At 42.4% G+C, this 19685-nt stretch overlaps 1 protein-coding gene across 1 annotated transcript; it reads right to left on the bottom strand.

Moving 5' to 3' along the window:
- Nucleotides 1-1503: 1503 nt before the first annotated feature.
- LOC133925802 (uncharacterized) lies at nt 1504-2188 on the bottom strand. The gene has a single exon (XM_062371552.1). The coding sequence runs from the start codon at nt 2092-2094 to the stop codon at nt 1762-1764; it is 333 nt and encodes a 110-aa protein (XP_062227536.1). The 5' UTR covers nt 2095-2188; the 3' UTR covers nt 1504-1761.
- Nucleotides 2189-19685: the final 17497 nt, after the last annotated feature.

Below are 19685 nucleotides of genomic sequence, written 5' to 3'. Positions count from 1 at the left end.
TCATGTCTAAGAAAAACAAGCTCTGGCCTCAAATTAGCTTGTAGAATCTAGGACGTAAGTTATGTTAAATTTGCATCCATACATCATAATGAATGAACTGTGGTTCCATCAGTTTCTTGAACCGAACCAAGGAGCCAGCTGGTGTAACTGGATAAGCTATTTGTACTTCTACAATCTTGCTGGAACTATTTTCATGCTTAGCAACATATAGGTATTTAAGTACTGGTAACTATTATAAAGTGATCAAGCAAAACTCTTGTCATTCATCTATGACTGTGAGTTGATATGATATCTTCCCAAGCTCCATACTGTTCATCCTTTTCTTTTTCTTTTTCTTTTTCCTTAACTGCGATACTACTGCGGTGCTATTCTTGTGCAGTTAGATTTTTTGCTATTCTTGCTATTTGCTACGGGCTATGTTAGTGAAGTCCACTGGTAGCTGACCCCAAAATGTACCAAGGAAAAATTAAAGAGAAAGCAACTATCATGAGTACAACTATGCAAGGGCCAAGGGATGTCGTGAATCATCAGACCAACTACGATGCTGCATGGGATTGACAACATCAGATGCCAAAGACATTTCAAATTTTCAACTGGATAATATCTCTGCTGTCTGGGATTGACAACATCAGAGGCCGAAGATATTTCAACTGGATAATTATCTCTCCGGTCAAGATGGATGATGCCCTTCATCATATTGTCTAGGTTGATTTAGAAGCACAATAAGCCTTCAACTATATCCTCACTTTGTTTCGAAAAAAATATCCTCACTTAGTTGTAGGGGAAGGGTTTTGCCGTGTAGTTTTCCTTGCTGGTGTTGCCTGATGTAATGGTAGTCTTTATCAGGCCAGAATTTTCAATTGCAATTAAAATGTGCGATAAAAATGGTTTTTTTTGTGATCAATTGTGAGGCTGAATCATCCATTTTAACTAACGGCATACAGTGGGAGTGCAAACAAGATCTCGTGTGATTATTGTGCAAGCTAATGGGTCCCAATTCTTGTCTGCACTAGTAATATGCCATGTATTGTTAACAAAACATGATAGCCGATGCAACAGCAATTCAATTTTGAGCCAGCACGTCTCAAGAGGTCTGGTTCTCAGTCCTCCAAGGGATCAATCTCCTGACTCTATTGCCACAGCGGGACACCTTCTCTAGCTGGAGTGGCACATAACAATTGTGTTTTCAATGCTGCGTCGCCTAACCCGATCAAACTGTTGCAGGCTGTGAAGAACGAAGGCTCCTTGTGGTGCACAGCCGGAGCCAAAGATCTCGAGGAGCAGGTAGTTTTTTGTCGTACCTTTTAATGTTTGTGGCGCGTTTGTTACTTGTTTTCGTAGGTAGTTAGGGCCGTAATTTAACAAACTTTTTCTTCCCTTCTTTAATCTTCTTTAATAAAATGAGGCGTAGCTCTTTTGCGCCTTCTCGAAAAAATTCTAAGCCAGCACAAGAACCCATCATAATACTCAAACACAGCAACTTAACAAGCAGGAGAAGAGTACTGATCAATAAAATCAGGAAGAAGTATTTTATTTAAGTCTCAAACGAGTAGTGGCTCCAGGTAATAACATTTTTTTTTTGCAAGCGCGCTGCAATCCGGCAGCCTCTGCGGCATTTCCACAAACACATCGCGTGCACGACCATGGCTCGCCAGGCTGCGGCAACAGGCCACACCGCCCACATGCAAAGATGTCACGGCTAAACAGGCGAGCGCATCATCAGTGAACCAAAACGAGGAGAAGATTCCTCCGGCGATCCATCTACTGGTCCTCCGCGGCGGCGGCGGCGGGGTGGGCGGCGAAGATTCGGCGGAGGTGGGCGGCGAGGGCGCCCGACGCGTCCGCGTCGGCCTCGCGGCGTAGCGCGTCCTGGAGGTCCCGCATGCGGAGAGAGAGGTGGTCGCGCTCGCGGCGGAGGTCGGCGGCGTCGTCGGCGAGGTCGCGGAGGCGGTGCTTCTGGCCCAGGGACCGCAGGCTCATCATGAAGACGCCCGCCATCAGCAACAGCTGCACGAACCCGTCCTTGCGCTTCGCAGCGTTCGCCAGAAGCCCCAGCGGCCGCCGGCCCCCCGCGCCGCCGCTGACGTCCGCCATCTCTGCGTGCGGGTTTTGGTGGGTTCGGCGTGCAAAGGGGGACGGCCGGACTCGAGAGGGATTCGGTTAATTTGCGGGGCGCAATTTTGCACATCTGCGGCTTGCTTAGAATGACCAGAGCGGGCTTTATGGGCCTGGTAGATGTCGTATTTGTGAGCCTTCTGGCCTTTCAGCCTTGAAGAGAACGTACTTGCACCGTTGCACGGAACGCCTGTCCCTCTATGACGAGGGAAGCAAATGATCTTCTCATCTATATCTATATTTATATCCTCGTAAAATACGTAGGTTGCAGTAGATTTGATTGATCTTTATTATTTATTTAAATTGATCAAATAATTATCGGTTAAAATTAGATCATGTTTCTTCTTTTAAAAATAAATATAATATTTTATATTATTTATCTTCCATACCTAAGACGTCCAATATTTTTCTTTCATATATTTAAAATATATTAAATATTATATTATTTATCTTTCATACCTAGACGTTTAATATTTATCTTTCATACATCCACCTTTGGGTTTCTCCAGAAGTTGCACCACCTCCCACACTTCGTCTACAATGTCACCTTTCTGGAGAGGGTGTGCCATCGTTGGCACGTCACCTTCACCGTCATCTACCACAGATATCGCATCCGTTGCGTTATCTTTACCCTAAGACACTAAGCGAGAATTATTTTTATCCCCACACAAATCGATCACTATCTTAATCCTCCTCATATCATTATTATAGATGGCCAACTCTAGGCAATACGGTCTCTATCTACTCTCTTATCTAAATACTGATCATTCTTCTCTCTCCTAAAATTATATGATTATGTTCTGAATTTCGTATATACAAATCTCTATTTTCACTATAAAAAATATAACCATCGATGATGACATGTTATCGTCGTAGTATAACGATATTTTTGTCACAAAATAATAATAATGACGTATTTTCTTTGTCACTTGCTTCGTTACAGAATCTGTGTCGTAGAATGTACTTAGTGATAAAGTCGACGAAATAATCATAAAATGTCTTACATTTTAGGATGATTATAGTATCATCCTGGAAGAGAGACTATTCGCTGACATTTTATTTGTCATGCAATATGCGAGATTAAACGCCATTATTAGCTCGTGTTTCATCGCTAAAATTCCTACAGCCATTGCTTGTCTATGATGAAAAAAGAAATCATCATATAGTTATCTTTATATCATCACACATCATGAACTCTCTTCGATCTTCTTTAGGTTTGACAACATCCGCTGCTCCCCACGGCGCAATGTTGGCCAAAGAGGAGCACCAGATCTAGAACCTAAGGCCACAAACCACACCAGCAAAGAAGTCCATTCTTGTAGAAACTGCAAAAGATGCATATAGATGAGCTCAACGTCATTGTCATACTCCTGCACACGCAAAGAACGTTGAAAGAACATTGGCCCGCTCCTCTCCGCGTGTGGTTGGGCATCAGAACTGACATTAGCATCTGCAGATTCACTGAAGATGTCACATAGTATATGTCAGTAAAAAACTAGAAATTGATTTCCTCCCTGGACTAAAAAACCAAAAATTATACATCACAACTCTTAAATCTGGGCAAACTACACACTGCCCTATTTTTAGGCCCTGTTTAGAATTGCTTCTCACCATCTTACGGTGAAAAAAAAAAGCGCATTTTGTCCCTCAAATGGCTTGCTTCTGGGCTGCTTCTACCAAATCCATTCCCATCCTGAGCCGCAGCTTGCAGCCATTCGACCACTCCCAACAGCGGTGATTAGAGTTGGGGGTCTCCTAGCGGTAGCTCCTCCTAGACCATCGCCTCCTCTTAGCAACCTAGCTCCCCTCCCTAGCGGGGTGTTCGACGAAATGCCAGAGAGCTAGGGGATTGTCAACACTGCTGTCCATCAACTGACAACTGGAGGCAAACGGGACAAAGAAGCGGGAGGAGATTGAGCACCAGACAGCATGCACGGAAAACGGGCCTAGCGACCCAACTACCATGTGAGTGGGCCAAAATGGTTGTGCAATGTGTGCAACGTAGCAGGCCCGAGTGAGAAAGGGGGTTGGCATGCGTGAGTAGCTGGGTGCGATATAAACGGTGTCAATTGGCTGAGACGAGCAAGCTGTAACAGAATTGCCAACTCTTTCTTCTTATCCAACCTCCTCCTCTTGCTGAACTCGAAACATGTTTTGGTTAATACTATCTCGATCTCCTTCTCCCAATTCCTAATCTTGCTATGTGATTCCGATCGATCGAAGGTGCTAACAACTGGTCAGAGACACGATCTAATGTGCTTGGAGTCCCACGACCACTTCACTCATTTGCAGCAGAAGCTAGTCCGATATAAAGCACGAAGAACGGTTTAAACAATTTGACAAACACTTGGGGTCCATTGGTCTCTGGAAGCCTCGAACGGATGCCACTATCGGTGATCCGCAAGCACCTCGATCGGGTGTTGCTCGTGTAAGATTCTCCTTCACCAGGTCTTCTCGTAACACCAGAGACGGCTGCGGCTTCTTCACCTGCCGAGCAAACGGTCATCAACCCTAGCGGGCACCGCTGCGACACACACCACTTGGAGCGTGGGTTTGGGTGTGTCACCACCCTTTCTTATCTCTCGGTCACGGGTACGCATGACTCTCACCACTCCTAGCCACTTGTTCTTGATGATCACGTTTTGGGATCTCATATCACTAGTCAACCGGTTGTTCGTCGTTACTCACCTAGCCACGATTTCTTGAACAAATTGCCCAAACTGCATTTCCTTAAATTTGATGGCTCGACACCAAAATTGTAGCAATCTAGGAGTGAGGATTACTTTGATCTGTATAACATTCCCCTCGATATATGGATCTAAGTGGTGACCATGCACTTTTCAAGCACAGTTGCTCGTTGGCTGCAATCAGTTGAGCCCCGCGTTAGATAGTTAAACTGGCACCAATTTTGCATGTTAGTTCATGATTGCTTTGATAGAGATCAGTATGACCTACTCATTCACCAGCTATTTCACATTAGACAAACAGGGTCAGTTCATGAATACGTGGAATAGTTCTTTGAACTAATTGATCAACTCAATGCATACGAGTTGATCATTGACCCATGCTATTACACAATGAGGTTTATGGATGGTTTAAAAGAGGACATTAGAACTACTATTTTGATTCAACATCCACAAGACCTTGACTCTGCTTTTGTGCTTGCTGCATTGCAGGAAGAAGTGGCAGACTCTACATGCAATAGAGATTACCGCAAACAGGAATTCTTGTGGTCCAAGCCAAACACCAGAGGACCACAACCACTTCCTCTTCCTCTTGTGCCACCGGTGCCTAAACTATCAGCAAATGCTGATGAAAAAAGAGGTACTGAAGTAGTGCAAGCAGCAGTGAGGATAATGGCCTCACTGAGAGCATATCGACGTGCCAAGGGCCTTTGCCATCAGTGTGTTGGACGATGGAATCGTGAGCAAAAATGTGGTCCCATTGTGCAATTGCATGTTCTGCAGGAAGTGTGGGATTTATTCCAAGAGGACGAGTTTGATCAATCAAATGACCCCATACCCACTTCTCCTGAAGAACAACTTTTCATGGCTCTGTCAGATGCTGCTAACACTGGACAGGATGCTCCAAGAAATATGAAACTCCATGGTCATATTCAGCACCAACCTATTCTCATATTGATTGACTCAGGTAACTCCCATCCCTTTCTCAGTGCAGCAATAGCTTCTCAATTTCAAGGTATTTTTGCTATCACTTAACCAATGCAAGTACATGTGGCAAATGGGGATATTCTTATATGCACCTCTGAACTTGTCCATTATTGATTGGTATATTCACACATATAAATTTCACTCTACTCTGAAAATATTACCATTAAAGAGTTATGATCCAATTCTTGGTATGGATTGGCTCGAGATATTCTCTCCTATGAAGGAGCATTGGGGTCACAAGTGGTTGTTCATTCCTTATCAAGGGCAGTCAATAATTTTATAAGGAATCACACTTGATATTCCAGAATGTGACATAATTGAATTATACCATATCAGTGCTCAACACATTGCTACCAGTCTAGCTGCAATACCTGAGATTATCCAGGCTATTCTTCAGGAGTTCTCTGCAGTGTTTGAGGAACTAACTAAGTTGCCTCCAAGAAGAGCTTGTGATCATCATATCCCACCGATTTCAGGTGCAAGACCAGTGAAGATTAGGCAATACAAGTATGCACCAACCCTTAAAGATGAAATTAAAAAATAGGTGACTAAAATGTTGAAAATAGGCATCTTTCAACCTAGTGAAAGGACAATGATGTCGCCTAGAGGGGGGGGGGGGTGAATAGGCGTTTTTTTACAAAAAATCATCCCCTTTTACTGTTGGCCTAAACTTGCAGCGGAATATAAATTAACGAATTTTTCACAAGTGAAAAACCTAAATATCCTAGGCTCAATTAGTGCACAATCACCCTAATAAGTGTGGAAGTTACAATCCTAAGGTGACAAAAATTATTCAATTCTAGCAAAAGATATGCAGGAAAACATTAAATGAAAAAAGCTGAATACACTGTTCACACGCCTGAAATCACTGTTCATCCATAGTACTCCGGGTTGTGCTGGTCCGGAATTTCCGGTAAAGTCTGGATTCTTCGGGCCTGAAACTGAATATAAAGGATGGGTAGAGAGTTCTAGCTCAAACCAAGTGATGTCGTGTGTTCGAAGTGATGATTCCACGTAGATCCACAGAGAACCTACAAGCAAATGCACACAAACAAGTAGATCGAGCAATATGCACAAATATTGAGTAAGAACTCAAAAGTAGAGGAACAAAAGAGGAGACACAAAATTTGTTTCCCGAAATTTGGATTCACCACCGTGAATCCTACATCTCTGTTGAGGAAGCTCCAACGAGCCGGGTCTCTTTCAACCGCTTTCCTTGATCCACTAGCTTTATCTCTTCCCTTTCGGAGGTGAGATCGACCTTCACAAACTTTTCCGCGGCTCACCACACGCGCGGGAGCTCACCGGGCAACACCTAGCCGGCTAGGAGGCTTCACCTCCAAGAGTAACAAACGCAATCGAACTTCTTGCCGATGAAATCGAGTGCTCAAGATTGGATTTGGCTCACTTGCACTCAATCTTTCAATCTCTCAACCCAACTCACTTTTCTTCTCAAATCACACATTAAAATGGAGTGGGAGAGGTTCTTTTGGCTCTAGAAATGTGTTCTGTCGTGCCCCTTGCCCCAGCACAAAGGATGGGGGTGAGGGGCTATAAATAGCCCGCTTCAAAAAACTAGCCGTTACTCAACTTTTCTGGTCTTACCCGGAGTCTCCGGGGTACACCAAAGTATTCGGGTCAACTAAAATAGCCCAAACCGAGACTCTCTGGAGGAGTCTCACCCGGAGACTCCGGACAACCCGGAGTATCCGGCCTACATCGGAGTATCCGGGTTCAGCACAGCTGATCTCTGAAAAACGGCGATAACTTTTGATCCCGGAGTCCGATTTCGACGATTTTGGATTCTATGGAAAGTTTATTCAGAGGGCTACACATTCCAATTGAATTCATGACCTAAAAAATATAGGATCAAATTAGGAACACTCCGAAACCCAATTCAGACACTTCCACACTTTCCACACCGGGGATTTCTAAAAAGAACTCTCACTTGGGTTTGGTTAGAAACTCTTGAGGACTGAGACACCACAATTAGCTCACGTTGCATCCCTCTTAATAGTGCGGTATACCTATACTCAAATTCAAAGATAAAACTCGTTTGAACCACTTTGAGCATTTAAAAACTTTCAAGTACCGCTTCTTTCTTTCAAACCTTGAGGGTTGCCAACTTCCATATATTCTTCACTCCATCTTTTCTTGATTCTTCATATGATTGATGTGAATCACCCATATCTTCCCATGGCCTCGCACGATCCATCGGCGCGAAGCCTTCACTTGCTCTTCACAACCGCCTTGGTCCTTCGGCGCTAGGCCATTTGCTTGCCCTTCACCACGGATGGTCCATCGCAGCTAAGTCTTGCTTTCCCTTCATAGTCTTACCATAGAAAACCACTTTATATTCGACATCTTCAAGGAATTTATTTTATCAGATATGGAGTCCACTCTTGTTCTATACTCTTGGCATATATGATTTTAATTCAACTTATGCCTTCTTATGGATCCTAACTCCAACTCACTCTCAAGCACAAAGAACATGGATTATTCCATAAAACCTAAATGACAATATTTATACCTTAAGTTACTTGATCTCCACAAGTAACTTATTAGCCTTCATGCATATTATCAATCTTCATATAGAACCTAACCCCACTCATTCTTAAACACACAGCACACGGGTTAGTCCATAAAACTCTATTATCAAGTCATACCTTTAGTTACTTGATCTCTATAAATAACTTAGCCTTCAAGCTTATTGCTAATCTTGTCGAGCTTCTTCTTCTTCTTATGAGCATCACTAAAATCTCAATGACTTTTGATGCAATTCTTTGGACTCATGGCATTTCTCAAAGAAACCGTGCTTCATCATTTATGCATCTCCTATTGAATAACCTAATAGCAATTCTCAATATGATTGTTAGTCCATAGGTATTGTCATCACTTACCCGAGCATCACCTAGAGCTCATTCATCTCGATGCATTTTCAATCTCCTTATTCACCTAGAGCTCATGCATATCTCTCATCCATGCATCACCTATGGAACAATCCATTAACAAAATCATCACCATTGTTAGTCCATAGGTATTATCATTAATTACCAAAACCACACATAGGGGCTAGATGCACTTTCACCTAGCAGCAGTGCTTTCTCTTCACCTGTGCTGCTAGTCAAAAAGAAAGATGGTTCTTGGCATTTTTGTGTTGATTATAGGCACTTAAACGCTCTTAGTAGTAAAGGAAAATTTTCTTTGCCTGTTATTGATGGGTTCATGGATGAATTGTCCTTAGCTAGCTGGTTCACTAAATTGGACTTAAGGGCTGGTTACCACCAAATTAGATTAGCTCCTGGAGAAGAATACTAAACTGCATTTCAAATACACTCAGGGTATTTTGAATTTATAGTTATGAACTTTGGTTTATGTGGTGCCCCAATACATTCCAAGGAGCCATGAGCAATACCCTTCAACCCTTGTTGAGAAAATATGCTCTTGCGTTATTTGATGATATATTAGTCTATAGCAAATCTTTAGAGGATCATGTGGTTCATCTAAGATCAGTTTTGGAGTTATTGGCTAAGGATCAGTGGCAAGTTAAAATGTCTAAGTGTGCTTTTGCTCAATGTCAAATATCATATTTAGGCTATGTAATTTCAGAACAAGGTGTTTCCACTGATGCAACTAAGATATGTGCCATTAGGGACTGACTCACACCACTTAATGTGAAACAATTGAGAAGTTTTTTGGGTTTGGTTGGATACTATAGAAATTTTGTCAAACATTTTGAAATTCTTAGCAAACCCTTGACTGAACTTTTGAAGAAATATGTCTTGTTTCACTACACTGATATACATGAGACCTGTTTTCCACCTTGAAGCAATCTCTAATGCAAGCTCCAGTTCTGACACTTCCTAATTTTAGCAAGCAGTTTTAGATTGAGACTGATGCCAACGATTTAGGTGTGGGAGTTGTTCTTATGCAAAATGGTCATCCATTAGCTTTTATTAGCAAATCCTTAGGTCCCAGAACTAGTGGATTGTCTACGTATGAAAAGGAGTACTTAGCAATCTTGGTAGCTATTGAGCAGTGGAGATCATACTTACAACTTGCTGAGTTTCTCATATATACTGACCAAAAAAGTTTAGTACACCTATCGAATCAAAGATTGCATACGCATTGACAGCACAAGGTTTTCACAAAATTGAATGGGTTGCAATATAGAATCATATAAAAAAAGGGATTGACAATAGAGTTGCAGATGCTCTCTCAAGACACCCTCATCCTCCTGCACAAGGCCTTATCTAGCAGTTAGCCTATTTGGTTGCAAGCAATTACGGAAGGTTATCAAAATGATCCAAGACTATGTAGATTCTAGCAGCCTTATCTATTGATCCCCAAGCTATACCTCGATTTGTCCTAAGAGATGGAATTCTCAGGTACAAGGACATGATATGGGTGGGTCACAATGAGAAGTTCCAACAACAATTTATTTCTACCATCCATAACTCAGCTATTAGGTGGGGGGGGGGGCACTCTGAATTTCTTGTGACTTATAGGAAGCTCAAACAACTCTTTGCTTGGAAAGGTATGAAAACTACAACACATTAATTTTGCCTTAGGTGCCAACAAGCTAAACCTGTCAGGACCAAATATCCTGGTCTGTTGGAGCCATTGCCTGTCCCTACGGGTGCTTGGCATATAATATCAATTGATTTTTTTTTGAGGGCATCCCTAAATCTGGTAATGCTAATTGTATCATGGTTATAGTGGACAAATTCTCTAGATATGGTCATTTCATTCCTCTGTTACACCCCTTCACAGCTGCCACAATAGCTGAAGCATTTTTTAATCATGTATACAAATTACATGGATTGCCACTATCCATAATTTCTGACTATGATAAAATCTTTACAAGTAAATTTTGGCTAGTCCTTCTTGAATTAGCATATGTGCAACTTAGGATGAGTACAACGTATCATCCACAATCGGATGGGCAAACAGAAGGTGTTAATCAATGTATTGAAACATTGTTACATTGTTTTTTCATACTTGCCCAAAGAAATGGATTAAGTGGTTGCCATTGTCAGAATATTGGTACAACACTAGCTACCATTTGGCTCTCAATCATTCCCCTTTTGAAGTGTTATATAGTAATCAACCTCGCCATTTTGGGATAGATTAGACTAGTGTCACACCCCAAAATTCTGATTTTGGGTTGTGAGAATTTTAAAACAATAAAATAACATTTTTCCTAAAATTTGAAAGCTTTTCTAAAAAATTTAGAGTTTAATAAGAATTTGTTTCATGTGATGAAAAATATATTTATAAAATATTAGAATAGGTTAAGGAATATCAAGGTTGGATAAACCATTGTTCCATTTTTTTTACCAATATCGTCCAAAAATCCTCCATGGACAATCTTATCTCACATCCTTTTGATTCAACCCAACGTGCACTGCCTTTCCTCAATATTTTTCTCTCTAGCCTATGGCTCCAAACCATCAACATGCCATCTGATCATTTCCATCCACCTCCAAACGACGTCGTCCCTTCGCCTGGCAGTTATGACCGGCCAACTAAGCTCGAGTAAGTGCTCAATCAGAACACATTAACATCCATAAAGTAAGCGGAACCCGTGGCCACTCTATCCTCTTTCAATTCCTAGAAATTCAGAGTGGAAACCAACACTTTTATGGCCATAATGGCAATTAAAGCCGGCCGCCATTATTCTTCGTTGCCCAGCCTTGTCTTCTCGTGTAGTTTTGGAGTTCAATACTGCCTCAAATGCAAATCTTGACAATATCAAAGTTGTAGGTCTCGTCAAAATGTTTGATTTGCACCTATGAAAGTCTCCATTTGGATAATGGAGCTAGGAGTTATAGCCCCCAAAATTAGTGCCACGCAAATAAGCAAGAGTTCAAATAGTTTATCTTATAATGCATTTTTGCAAATCAAGATGGCGTTTTCAAAAGTTCAAATGAATACCAAAGGTGTATATCTTTTCGAGCACTACAAAATAGAGTCCAAAAACGTCCAATTTGGAGTGAGGATGGTGGAGATATCATCCTCGAACCAGAGCCATCCAATTCATATTCCACCCATTTGTTTTGTCTTTCACCACCGGCAGTGTCCTCTCCCTCCCCACTTCATGGCCAGCCACACCCAACCCCATAAATAGGTCTATCACATTCACCCTGCCCCTTTTTCACACCCAAAACCCTAGCAACCACCCCTATCTTCCCCGGGCGCCGTCGCGGATAGCCATGTTGCCACGGTTTGGCATCCGCGTTCCCAGTGATCCAGTGTACAAATCACTGAGCCCCTTCACCACCGTGAGCCCCTGCATGTAGCACACTACTCCACGAAGCATCATGTCCAGAGGAGAACAAAAAACGTTGGGATCTACATCGTCATCCGCGCTGCTCTGTGTCTGGCCGCGTCTAGGGCACGGACCAATAATCTCATCGGCGTTCCTGATGCTTACAACTTGATCGTGCTGCATCACACACGTCCTCATGTAGAACGTTAAAGCCCCATCAGGATCACCAAAGGGTTTGTCCGGATTAGCAACGAAGCAGCGAGAACATGAGCCCAAATGCCAACACTGCTACCGAATTGGATCTTAAATCCCATCGACAACGGTACATTTCTACTGACCCGACAACCACCATAGTGTATTCCTCGCCATGTTCTACAACTCTAAGTGAATCCCTTTGCTTAGAACCTTGTGTAACATTCCATTCCTTGGTCCATGTCTTTTCAGCCACATCGTCGCTGGATGGCATCGACGTTTCCAGTGCTCTGGCCCTCCAAACATCACACCCCTTTGCTACCGAGTGACCCTGGTGTTCTTAAAAAATAGCACAAAGTAGATATCCTAGAGGAGCAATGACTTCACCATCATCTACGTCGTCGTGCCTGCTACCTCACGCTTGGGTGCATCTAGCGCACGCACCGGGGATTCTATCCATGTTCCCATTTACCCTGAGGCTATATTGATGAACCAATAGCGTCATAGTGTGTTCCATCAAGATATCTACATGTCCACAGGATATCACAGCAGGATCTACAACGACGCCACTAGGAACACGATCCCAACTTCTAATGTTGTTGCTCAATCTCACCAAAGTTCCACCGATCGATCTCTTTCTCAGGTGAAGTTGTATGCAAACCTCTACCCTAGAATTGTATTCCTAATATATATGAAGCTCTGTGTCCAAGTACTTTCATTAAATTCATAATCTATCTATGGGAACACGAGTGTCTTTGTAGCTACATCTGTTCGTGGTCACCACCCAAACCTATCAGTGTTCGTCGCTATATTTTCGCTACTTCAGAACGTCCCTGCCTTTACCGATAATACCACAGAGATTTCCTTCTCGCATTCTATGCCGTGCTTCCCTAGTTTCACTGAAACACCACGAAATCCCAGTGTCGATGTCAATGGTCACGCGCCCGATCGCCGCCACCGCCAAAACCCGATCCCCTCCAGCGTGCATGCGCCTTCGCACGTCGTAGCCAAGGGAAGCACCTCCTCGAGTCCACGACAACATGGCCGCCTATTCTGAGCCGACTGTTGTCGCCACCGAGCCACATCACACCGCCGACACGGAGAGCCCACCGCCGGCCATCGTCCCGTTCTACTCTCTTTATCCTCTCTGTTGGTATGTACAATTGCAGAAAATCCCTCCCTTTCTCTCTTTTGTTTCTGTCTTTATTTCCTAGTCCCTGTCTTCTATAGTCAATTATGTTCCAGCCCTTATAAATCATATGAAGTTCATCATTTCAAATCTTGTTCAGCGAATTTCAACTAAATTCCAAGCCACTTTGTAAATTCATCTAAAATTGACAAGTTTCCAATGAATCATCCTTGTTCATGTCCGATATTTAATTGATCACGTGGTAACGTATAATTCTAGATATTATTTTAATAACTGGATGCATATTAGATGGCTTCGATGTGTAGAGCTCACATATCGTTACACATAGGATATGAATTCAATATTAAAATAATATTTATAAAATTACATAAGATCTCACTTGTCAATATTCTCGGACATCTTTGTATGTCCTTCTTCGACAAAACCCTAGTTTCCGTCATCTTCATGTTAAATCCAGTCAACCCAGTTCTTTCTTCAATGAAAGCCCCAACCCTTGGTTCTTTCCTCTTTTGATTTGCAAATTGGGTTTATTTTGTATTTATTTAGTTTTGCTTTTAATTGCATGTCTTCACGATTAGAGTACAACGTGTCTGGACGAATTGATGATCTACAAAGTCAAGATTCGGGATATTCTAAGACCTAGTTCTCAAATATCATGAGCAGCATCCAGGCAAGTGTCCTTAAACATCTTGCACCTACTCTAGGATTTTAAGTTTGTTGTTTATCCTTCATGCATGCTTGTCTAAATCGGAATCCTATTATTAGGGTTTACTAGTATTTGTATCATCTTCCTTGTCGTCGTTGATGAGTCCTTGGGTTAAAGGGTAGATATGCTAGTCGCCGTCATGGTTGGGTTATAATTTGAATATGAATAATGTCTATTGCAACATGAATCGGGAATGGTAATTTTTTAGCAAAATGGTATAGAGATCCTAACAGGATGGTTGTTTGAGGATGGTGCAAGAAGGCGTATGTGTTGTGCTGCACGGTGGGAATGTGTCTGTTCCTGTGTGGGATCGTAAGGACCGGTTCTTATAGCCTCTAACCAAGCTAAACTGCAACCATCCATGAGGCCTATATAGGTACGGCTTGGCCAATTAATTAGCCACCCCTCTGATTCTGTGAGCATCATTGGATGGTTGAGTGGCACAAGAGGGGGCTTCTATAGTGATAGAATCACTATTAGCGGTGAAACATCAGTGGGTGTTTACGGGTTAGTGGGAGCTTTTTAAAGGCTTTGCAGTGATCTCCTAGCGATACACCATAGAAAGTGTGTAAGTGCTTGGCCGACGCATCAACATAGAAACTGTCACATGGTAATACAAAGTGATGAAATCATGATCCGTGGGGAAAGATGGGCAAACTCTGCAGCGTATAAAACTGATTGATTAGTCGTGCTCATGGTCAAGAGTGGCTTAGACTTCTTCTTGATTAGTTGGGATCAGGGTTCTGATATGGATGGTCGGGTAGCCAGGTAATGTGATTACTTGGTGAGTTATGGTAGCCGAATATGGAATATGGTGTGAGTTTGATAGTTGGATGGAATCTGATGAGCTGTTCCTCTTATTTAACTTGTGTCTTCACATGTAGTAATTAGGAGTCTGTTGTTCGAGTTATAGGTTAAGGTTGGTTAGTGCAATATACCAGTGTCTAATCATTTCTTGACTTAAGGTCCATGTCATGCTTTCCCACACTTACGGAGTATGATATATACTCACACTTGCTATTTTTAATAATAAATGTTGCTCAGTTAAAGAAGACTACAAGGAGATCAAGGAAGCTAAAGACCGTTGATTGGAGACAAAGCATCCTAGGTCGCGTTGTCCCCAGTCAACTGCCTGTGGTGTGCCCAGAAGATCCATAGGAGTCCTCTTGTGTTCTTCTGTTGCTGTCTTGTAAACTCTGGTATTTATTTTAATAAAGCTGTTTTGTCCGATATAGAACTATATATCACTAATAATATCATTGCATGTATTATGAAACTGATCCTAGTATATATGTGGAATGCATATGGTTATTCTTTTGAAAAACTAGGCATGACAAGTGGTATCAAAGCTAGGTTGACTGTAGGAACGTGAGCCTAGTTAGAATAGACATTTGGAAGCCCTGCTGCTGAAGATGAAGGTTCGTCACTAAAGATGAAGGTCCGATGCTGAAGATTCTCCTTAACGTTTAAGAGTTACCACTCACTTAGGTGCTATTTTGTTTAGTGAGTGAAAGCCCAGCCTTGTATAAAATGAACTAGGAAAGGTTGCTTGTATTCTCTTAGTAAACAATTTTTTTTAGGGGGGTAGTTGATCGCAAGACAAACCCTAAGGTCCCATGCTCTTCCTTCTGATCTCTCTCTAGTCCACCCAAATCTCGGGGCGAGATTTCTTTTAAGGGGGTAGTTTGTCACACCCCAAAATTCTGATTTTCGGTTGTGAGCATTTTAAAACAATAAAATAATATTTTTTCCCTAAAATTTGGAAGATTTTCAGAAAAATTAGAGTTTTAAAAGAATTTGTTTTGTGTGATGAGAAATGTATTTAAAAAATATTAGAATAGGTTAAGGAATTTCAAGGTTGGATAAATCCTTATTCTATTTTTTTCCAATATCGTCCAAAAATCCTCCATAGATATAGATAATCTCATCTCACATCCTTTTGATCCAACCCATCGTGTACTGCCTTTCTTCAATCTTTTTCTCTCTAGCCTGTGGCTCCAAACCATCAACATGCTATCAACCTTGCATGTGCATGTACCTTATCATTTCCATCCACCTCCAAACGATATCGTCCCTTCGCTTGACAACCTTGACCAGCCAACTAAGCTCGAGTAAGTGCTCAATCAAAATGCATTGACATCCATCAAGTAAGCAGAACTGGTGGCTATTCTATCCTCTTTCCATTCCTAGCAATTCAAAGTGGAAACTGCCGCTTTTATGGCCACAATGGCGATTGAAGCTGGCCGCCGTTACTCCTCGTCACCCAGCCTCGTCTTCTCATGTAGTTTTGGAGTTCAACACTGCCTCAAATGCAAATTGTGACAATACCAAAGTTGTAGGTCTCATCGAGAGCTTCGATTTGAACCTATGGAAGTCTTCATTTGGATGATGGAGCTAGTAGTTATATCCCCCGAAATGAGTGTTGCGCAGATAAGCCGGAGTTCAAACAATTTATCTTGTGATGCATTTTTAGAAATCAAGATGGCATTTCCAGAAGTTTGAATGAATACAAAAGTTGTAGATCTTTTCGAGCAATACAATATAGAGTCAAAAACGTCCAATTTGAAGTGCATAAGGTGGATATATCATCCTCAAACCAGAGCCATCTGTTTCGTATTCCACCCGTTCGTTTTGTCTTCTACCTTTGGCCGTTTCCTCTCTCCACTTTATGGCCAGCCACACCCAGCCCCATAAATAGGTCCAACACATTCCCCCCATAGCAACCGCTACTATCCTGCTCGGGTGTTGTTCGCTGTCGCGGACAGCCATGTTGTCGCCGTTTGACATCCACGTTCCCATCAATCCAGTGCACAAATCACCAAGACCCTTCACCACAGTGAGCCCCTGGCTGTAGCACACGACTCCACGAAGATGCATGTCCAGAGGAGAACAAAAAATGCTGGGATCTACGTCACTGTCCTGCTGCTCTATGTCTGGCCGTGTCTAGGGCACGAACTGACAATCTCATCAACGATCCCGAAGCTTCCAACTAGATCATGATGCGCCACCCCCGTACTCATGTAGAACATCAAATCCACATCAGGATCACCAAAGGGTTTGTCCGGATTAGCAGCAACACAGCAGGAATGTGAGCCTAAATGCCAACACCCTCACCGAATTGGATCTTAGATTTCGTCGACAACGGTACATTTCTACTGCCCTGACCACCACCATCATGTGTGCTTCGCCATGTTCTACAATTGTAGGTGAATCCCTTTACTTAGAACTTTGTGTAACACATCATTCCTTGGTCCATGTCTTTTCAATCGGGCCGCCGCCGGATGGCATCAATGTTTGTGGCGCTCTGGCCCTCCAAACACCGCGCCCCTTTGCTATCGAGTGCCCTTAGTGTTCTTACACAACAAAATGAAGTGGGTAACCAAGAGGAGCAATGATGTCACCGTCATCTACATCGTCGTGCCTGCTGCCTCAAGCTTGGGCGCGTCCAACGCGCGCATTGGGGATTCTTTCCATGTTCCCGTCTATCTCGAGGATATATTGAGGCACCAGCCATGTCACGGTGTGTTCCATCAAGCCATCTACATGTCCACATGATATCTCAACAAGATTGCAGCGACATCACTAGGAACGTGATCCCAACTTCCAATATCATTGCACAATCTCACCAGGTTCCAACCGATCGATCCCCTTCAGGTGAAGTTCTATCCAAACCTCTACCCTAGCCTTGTGTTCCCGATATATATGAAGCTCTATGTTCAAGTACTTTTATTGAATTCATAATTTGTCTCTAGGAACGTGAGTGTCTTTGTTGCTGCGTCTGTTCGCGGTAACCACCCAAACCTAGGAGCGTCCGTTCCTTTACCAACAATACCACAAAGCTTTCCTTATCGCGTTCTATGCCGTGCTTCCCTTGTTTCGTTGAAACGCCAACAAAGACCAGTGTCGATGTCAGTGGCCACGTGCTCGATTGCTGCCTCCGATGAAACCTGATCCCCTCCGCCATGTGTGCACCTCCATGCAACATAGAGAAGGCGAGCACCTCCTCGAGTCCACGGCAACATGGCTACCTATTCTGAGCCAACTGCCGTCGCCATCGAGCCACATCACGCCGCTGACGCCGAGAGCCCACCGCTGGCCATCACCCCTTCCGCTCTCTCTATCCTCTATGTAATATGCGCAATTGCAGAAAACCACCTTCCTTTCTCTCTTTTGTTTCTATCTTCATTTCCTAGACCCTTCCTTCCATAATCAATTCTGTTCCAGCCCTTATAATCCAAATAGAGTTCATCATTTCAAATCTTGTTCAGCGAATTTCAACTAAATTCCAAGCCACTTTGTAAATTCATCTAAAATTGACAAGTTTCCAATGAATCATCCTTGTTCATGTCCGATAATTAATTGATCACGTGGTAACATATAATTCTAGATATTATTTTAATAACTGGATGCATATTAGATGGCTTCGATGTGTAGAGCTCACATATCGTTACACATAGGATATGAATTCAATATTAAAATAATATTTATAAAATTACATAAGATCTCACTTGTCAATATTCTCGGACATCTTTGTATGTCCTTCTTCGACAAAACCCTAGTTTCCGTCGTCTTCATGTTAAATCCAGTCAACCCAGTTCTTTCTTCAATGAAAGCCCCAACCCTTGGTTCTTTCCTCTTTTGATTTGAAAATTGGGTTTATTTTGTATTTATTTAGTTTTTCTTTTAATTGCATGTCTTCACGATTAGAGTACAACATGTCTGGACGAATTGATGATCTACAAAGTCAAGACTTCGGGATATTCTAAGACTAGTTCACAAATATCATGAGCAGCATCCAGGCAAGTGTCCTTAAACATCTTGCACCTACTCTAGGATTTTAAGTTTGTTGTTTATCCTTCATGCATGCTTGTCTAAATTGAAATCCTATGATCAGGGTTTACTAGTATTTGTATCATCTTCCTTGTCACTGTTGATGAGTCCTTAGGTTAAAGGGTAGATATGCTAGTCGCTGTTATGGTTAAGTTATAATTTGAATATGAATAATGTCTATTGCAACATGAACCGGAAATGGTAATTTTGTAGCAGCATGGTATAGAGATCCTAATAGGATGGTTGGTTTGAGGATGGTGCAAGACGCATGTGTTGTGCTGCACGGTGGGAATGTGTCTGTTCCTGTGTGGGGTCCTAATGATCGGTTCTTGAAGCCTGTAACCAAGATAAACCGCAACCATCCACGTGACCTATATAGGTGCGGCCTAACCAATTAATTAGCCACCCCTCTGATTCTATGAGCACCATTAGACAGTTGAGTGGTACAAGAGGGGGCTTCTGTAGTGATGAATCACTATTAACGGTGAAACCTAAGTGAATGTTTACAGGCTAGCAGGAGCTTTGTAAAGGCCTTATAGTGATCTCCTGGCAACACACCATAGAAAATGTGTAAGTGCTTGGCCATCACAGTAACATGGAGACTGTCACCTGGTAATGCGAGTGATGAAATCATGACCTGTGGGGAAAGATGGGTAAACTTTGCAAAGTATAAAACTGATTGATCAGTCGTGCTTACAGTCAAGAGTGGCTTGAACTTCTTCTTGATTAGTTGGGATCAAGGTTCTGGTA

This window comes from Phragmites australis, chromosome 8 (genome assembly GCF_958298935.1).
Source record: "Phragmites australis chromosome 8, lpPhrAust1.1, whole genome shotgun sequence".
NCBI lineage: Eukaryota > Viridiplantae > Streptophyta > Magnoliopsida > Poales > Poaceae > Phragmites > Phragmites australis.
Note: the sequence above shows the minus strand (reverse complement) of the source record. Positions and strands in the feature narration are given on the sequence as shown.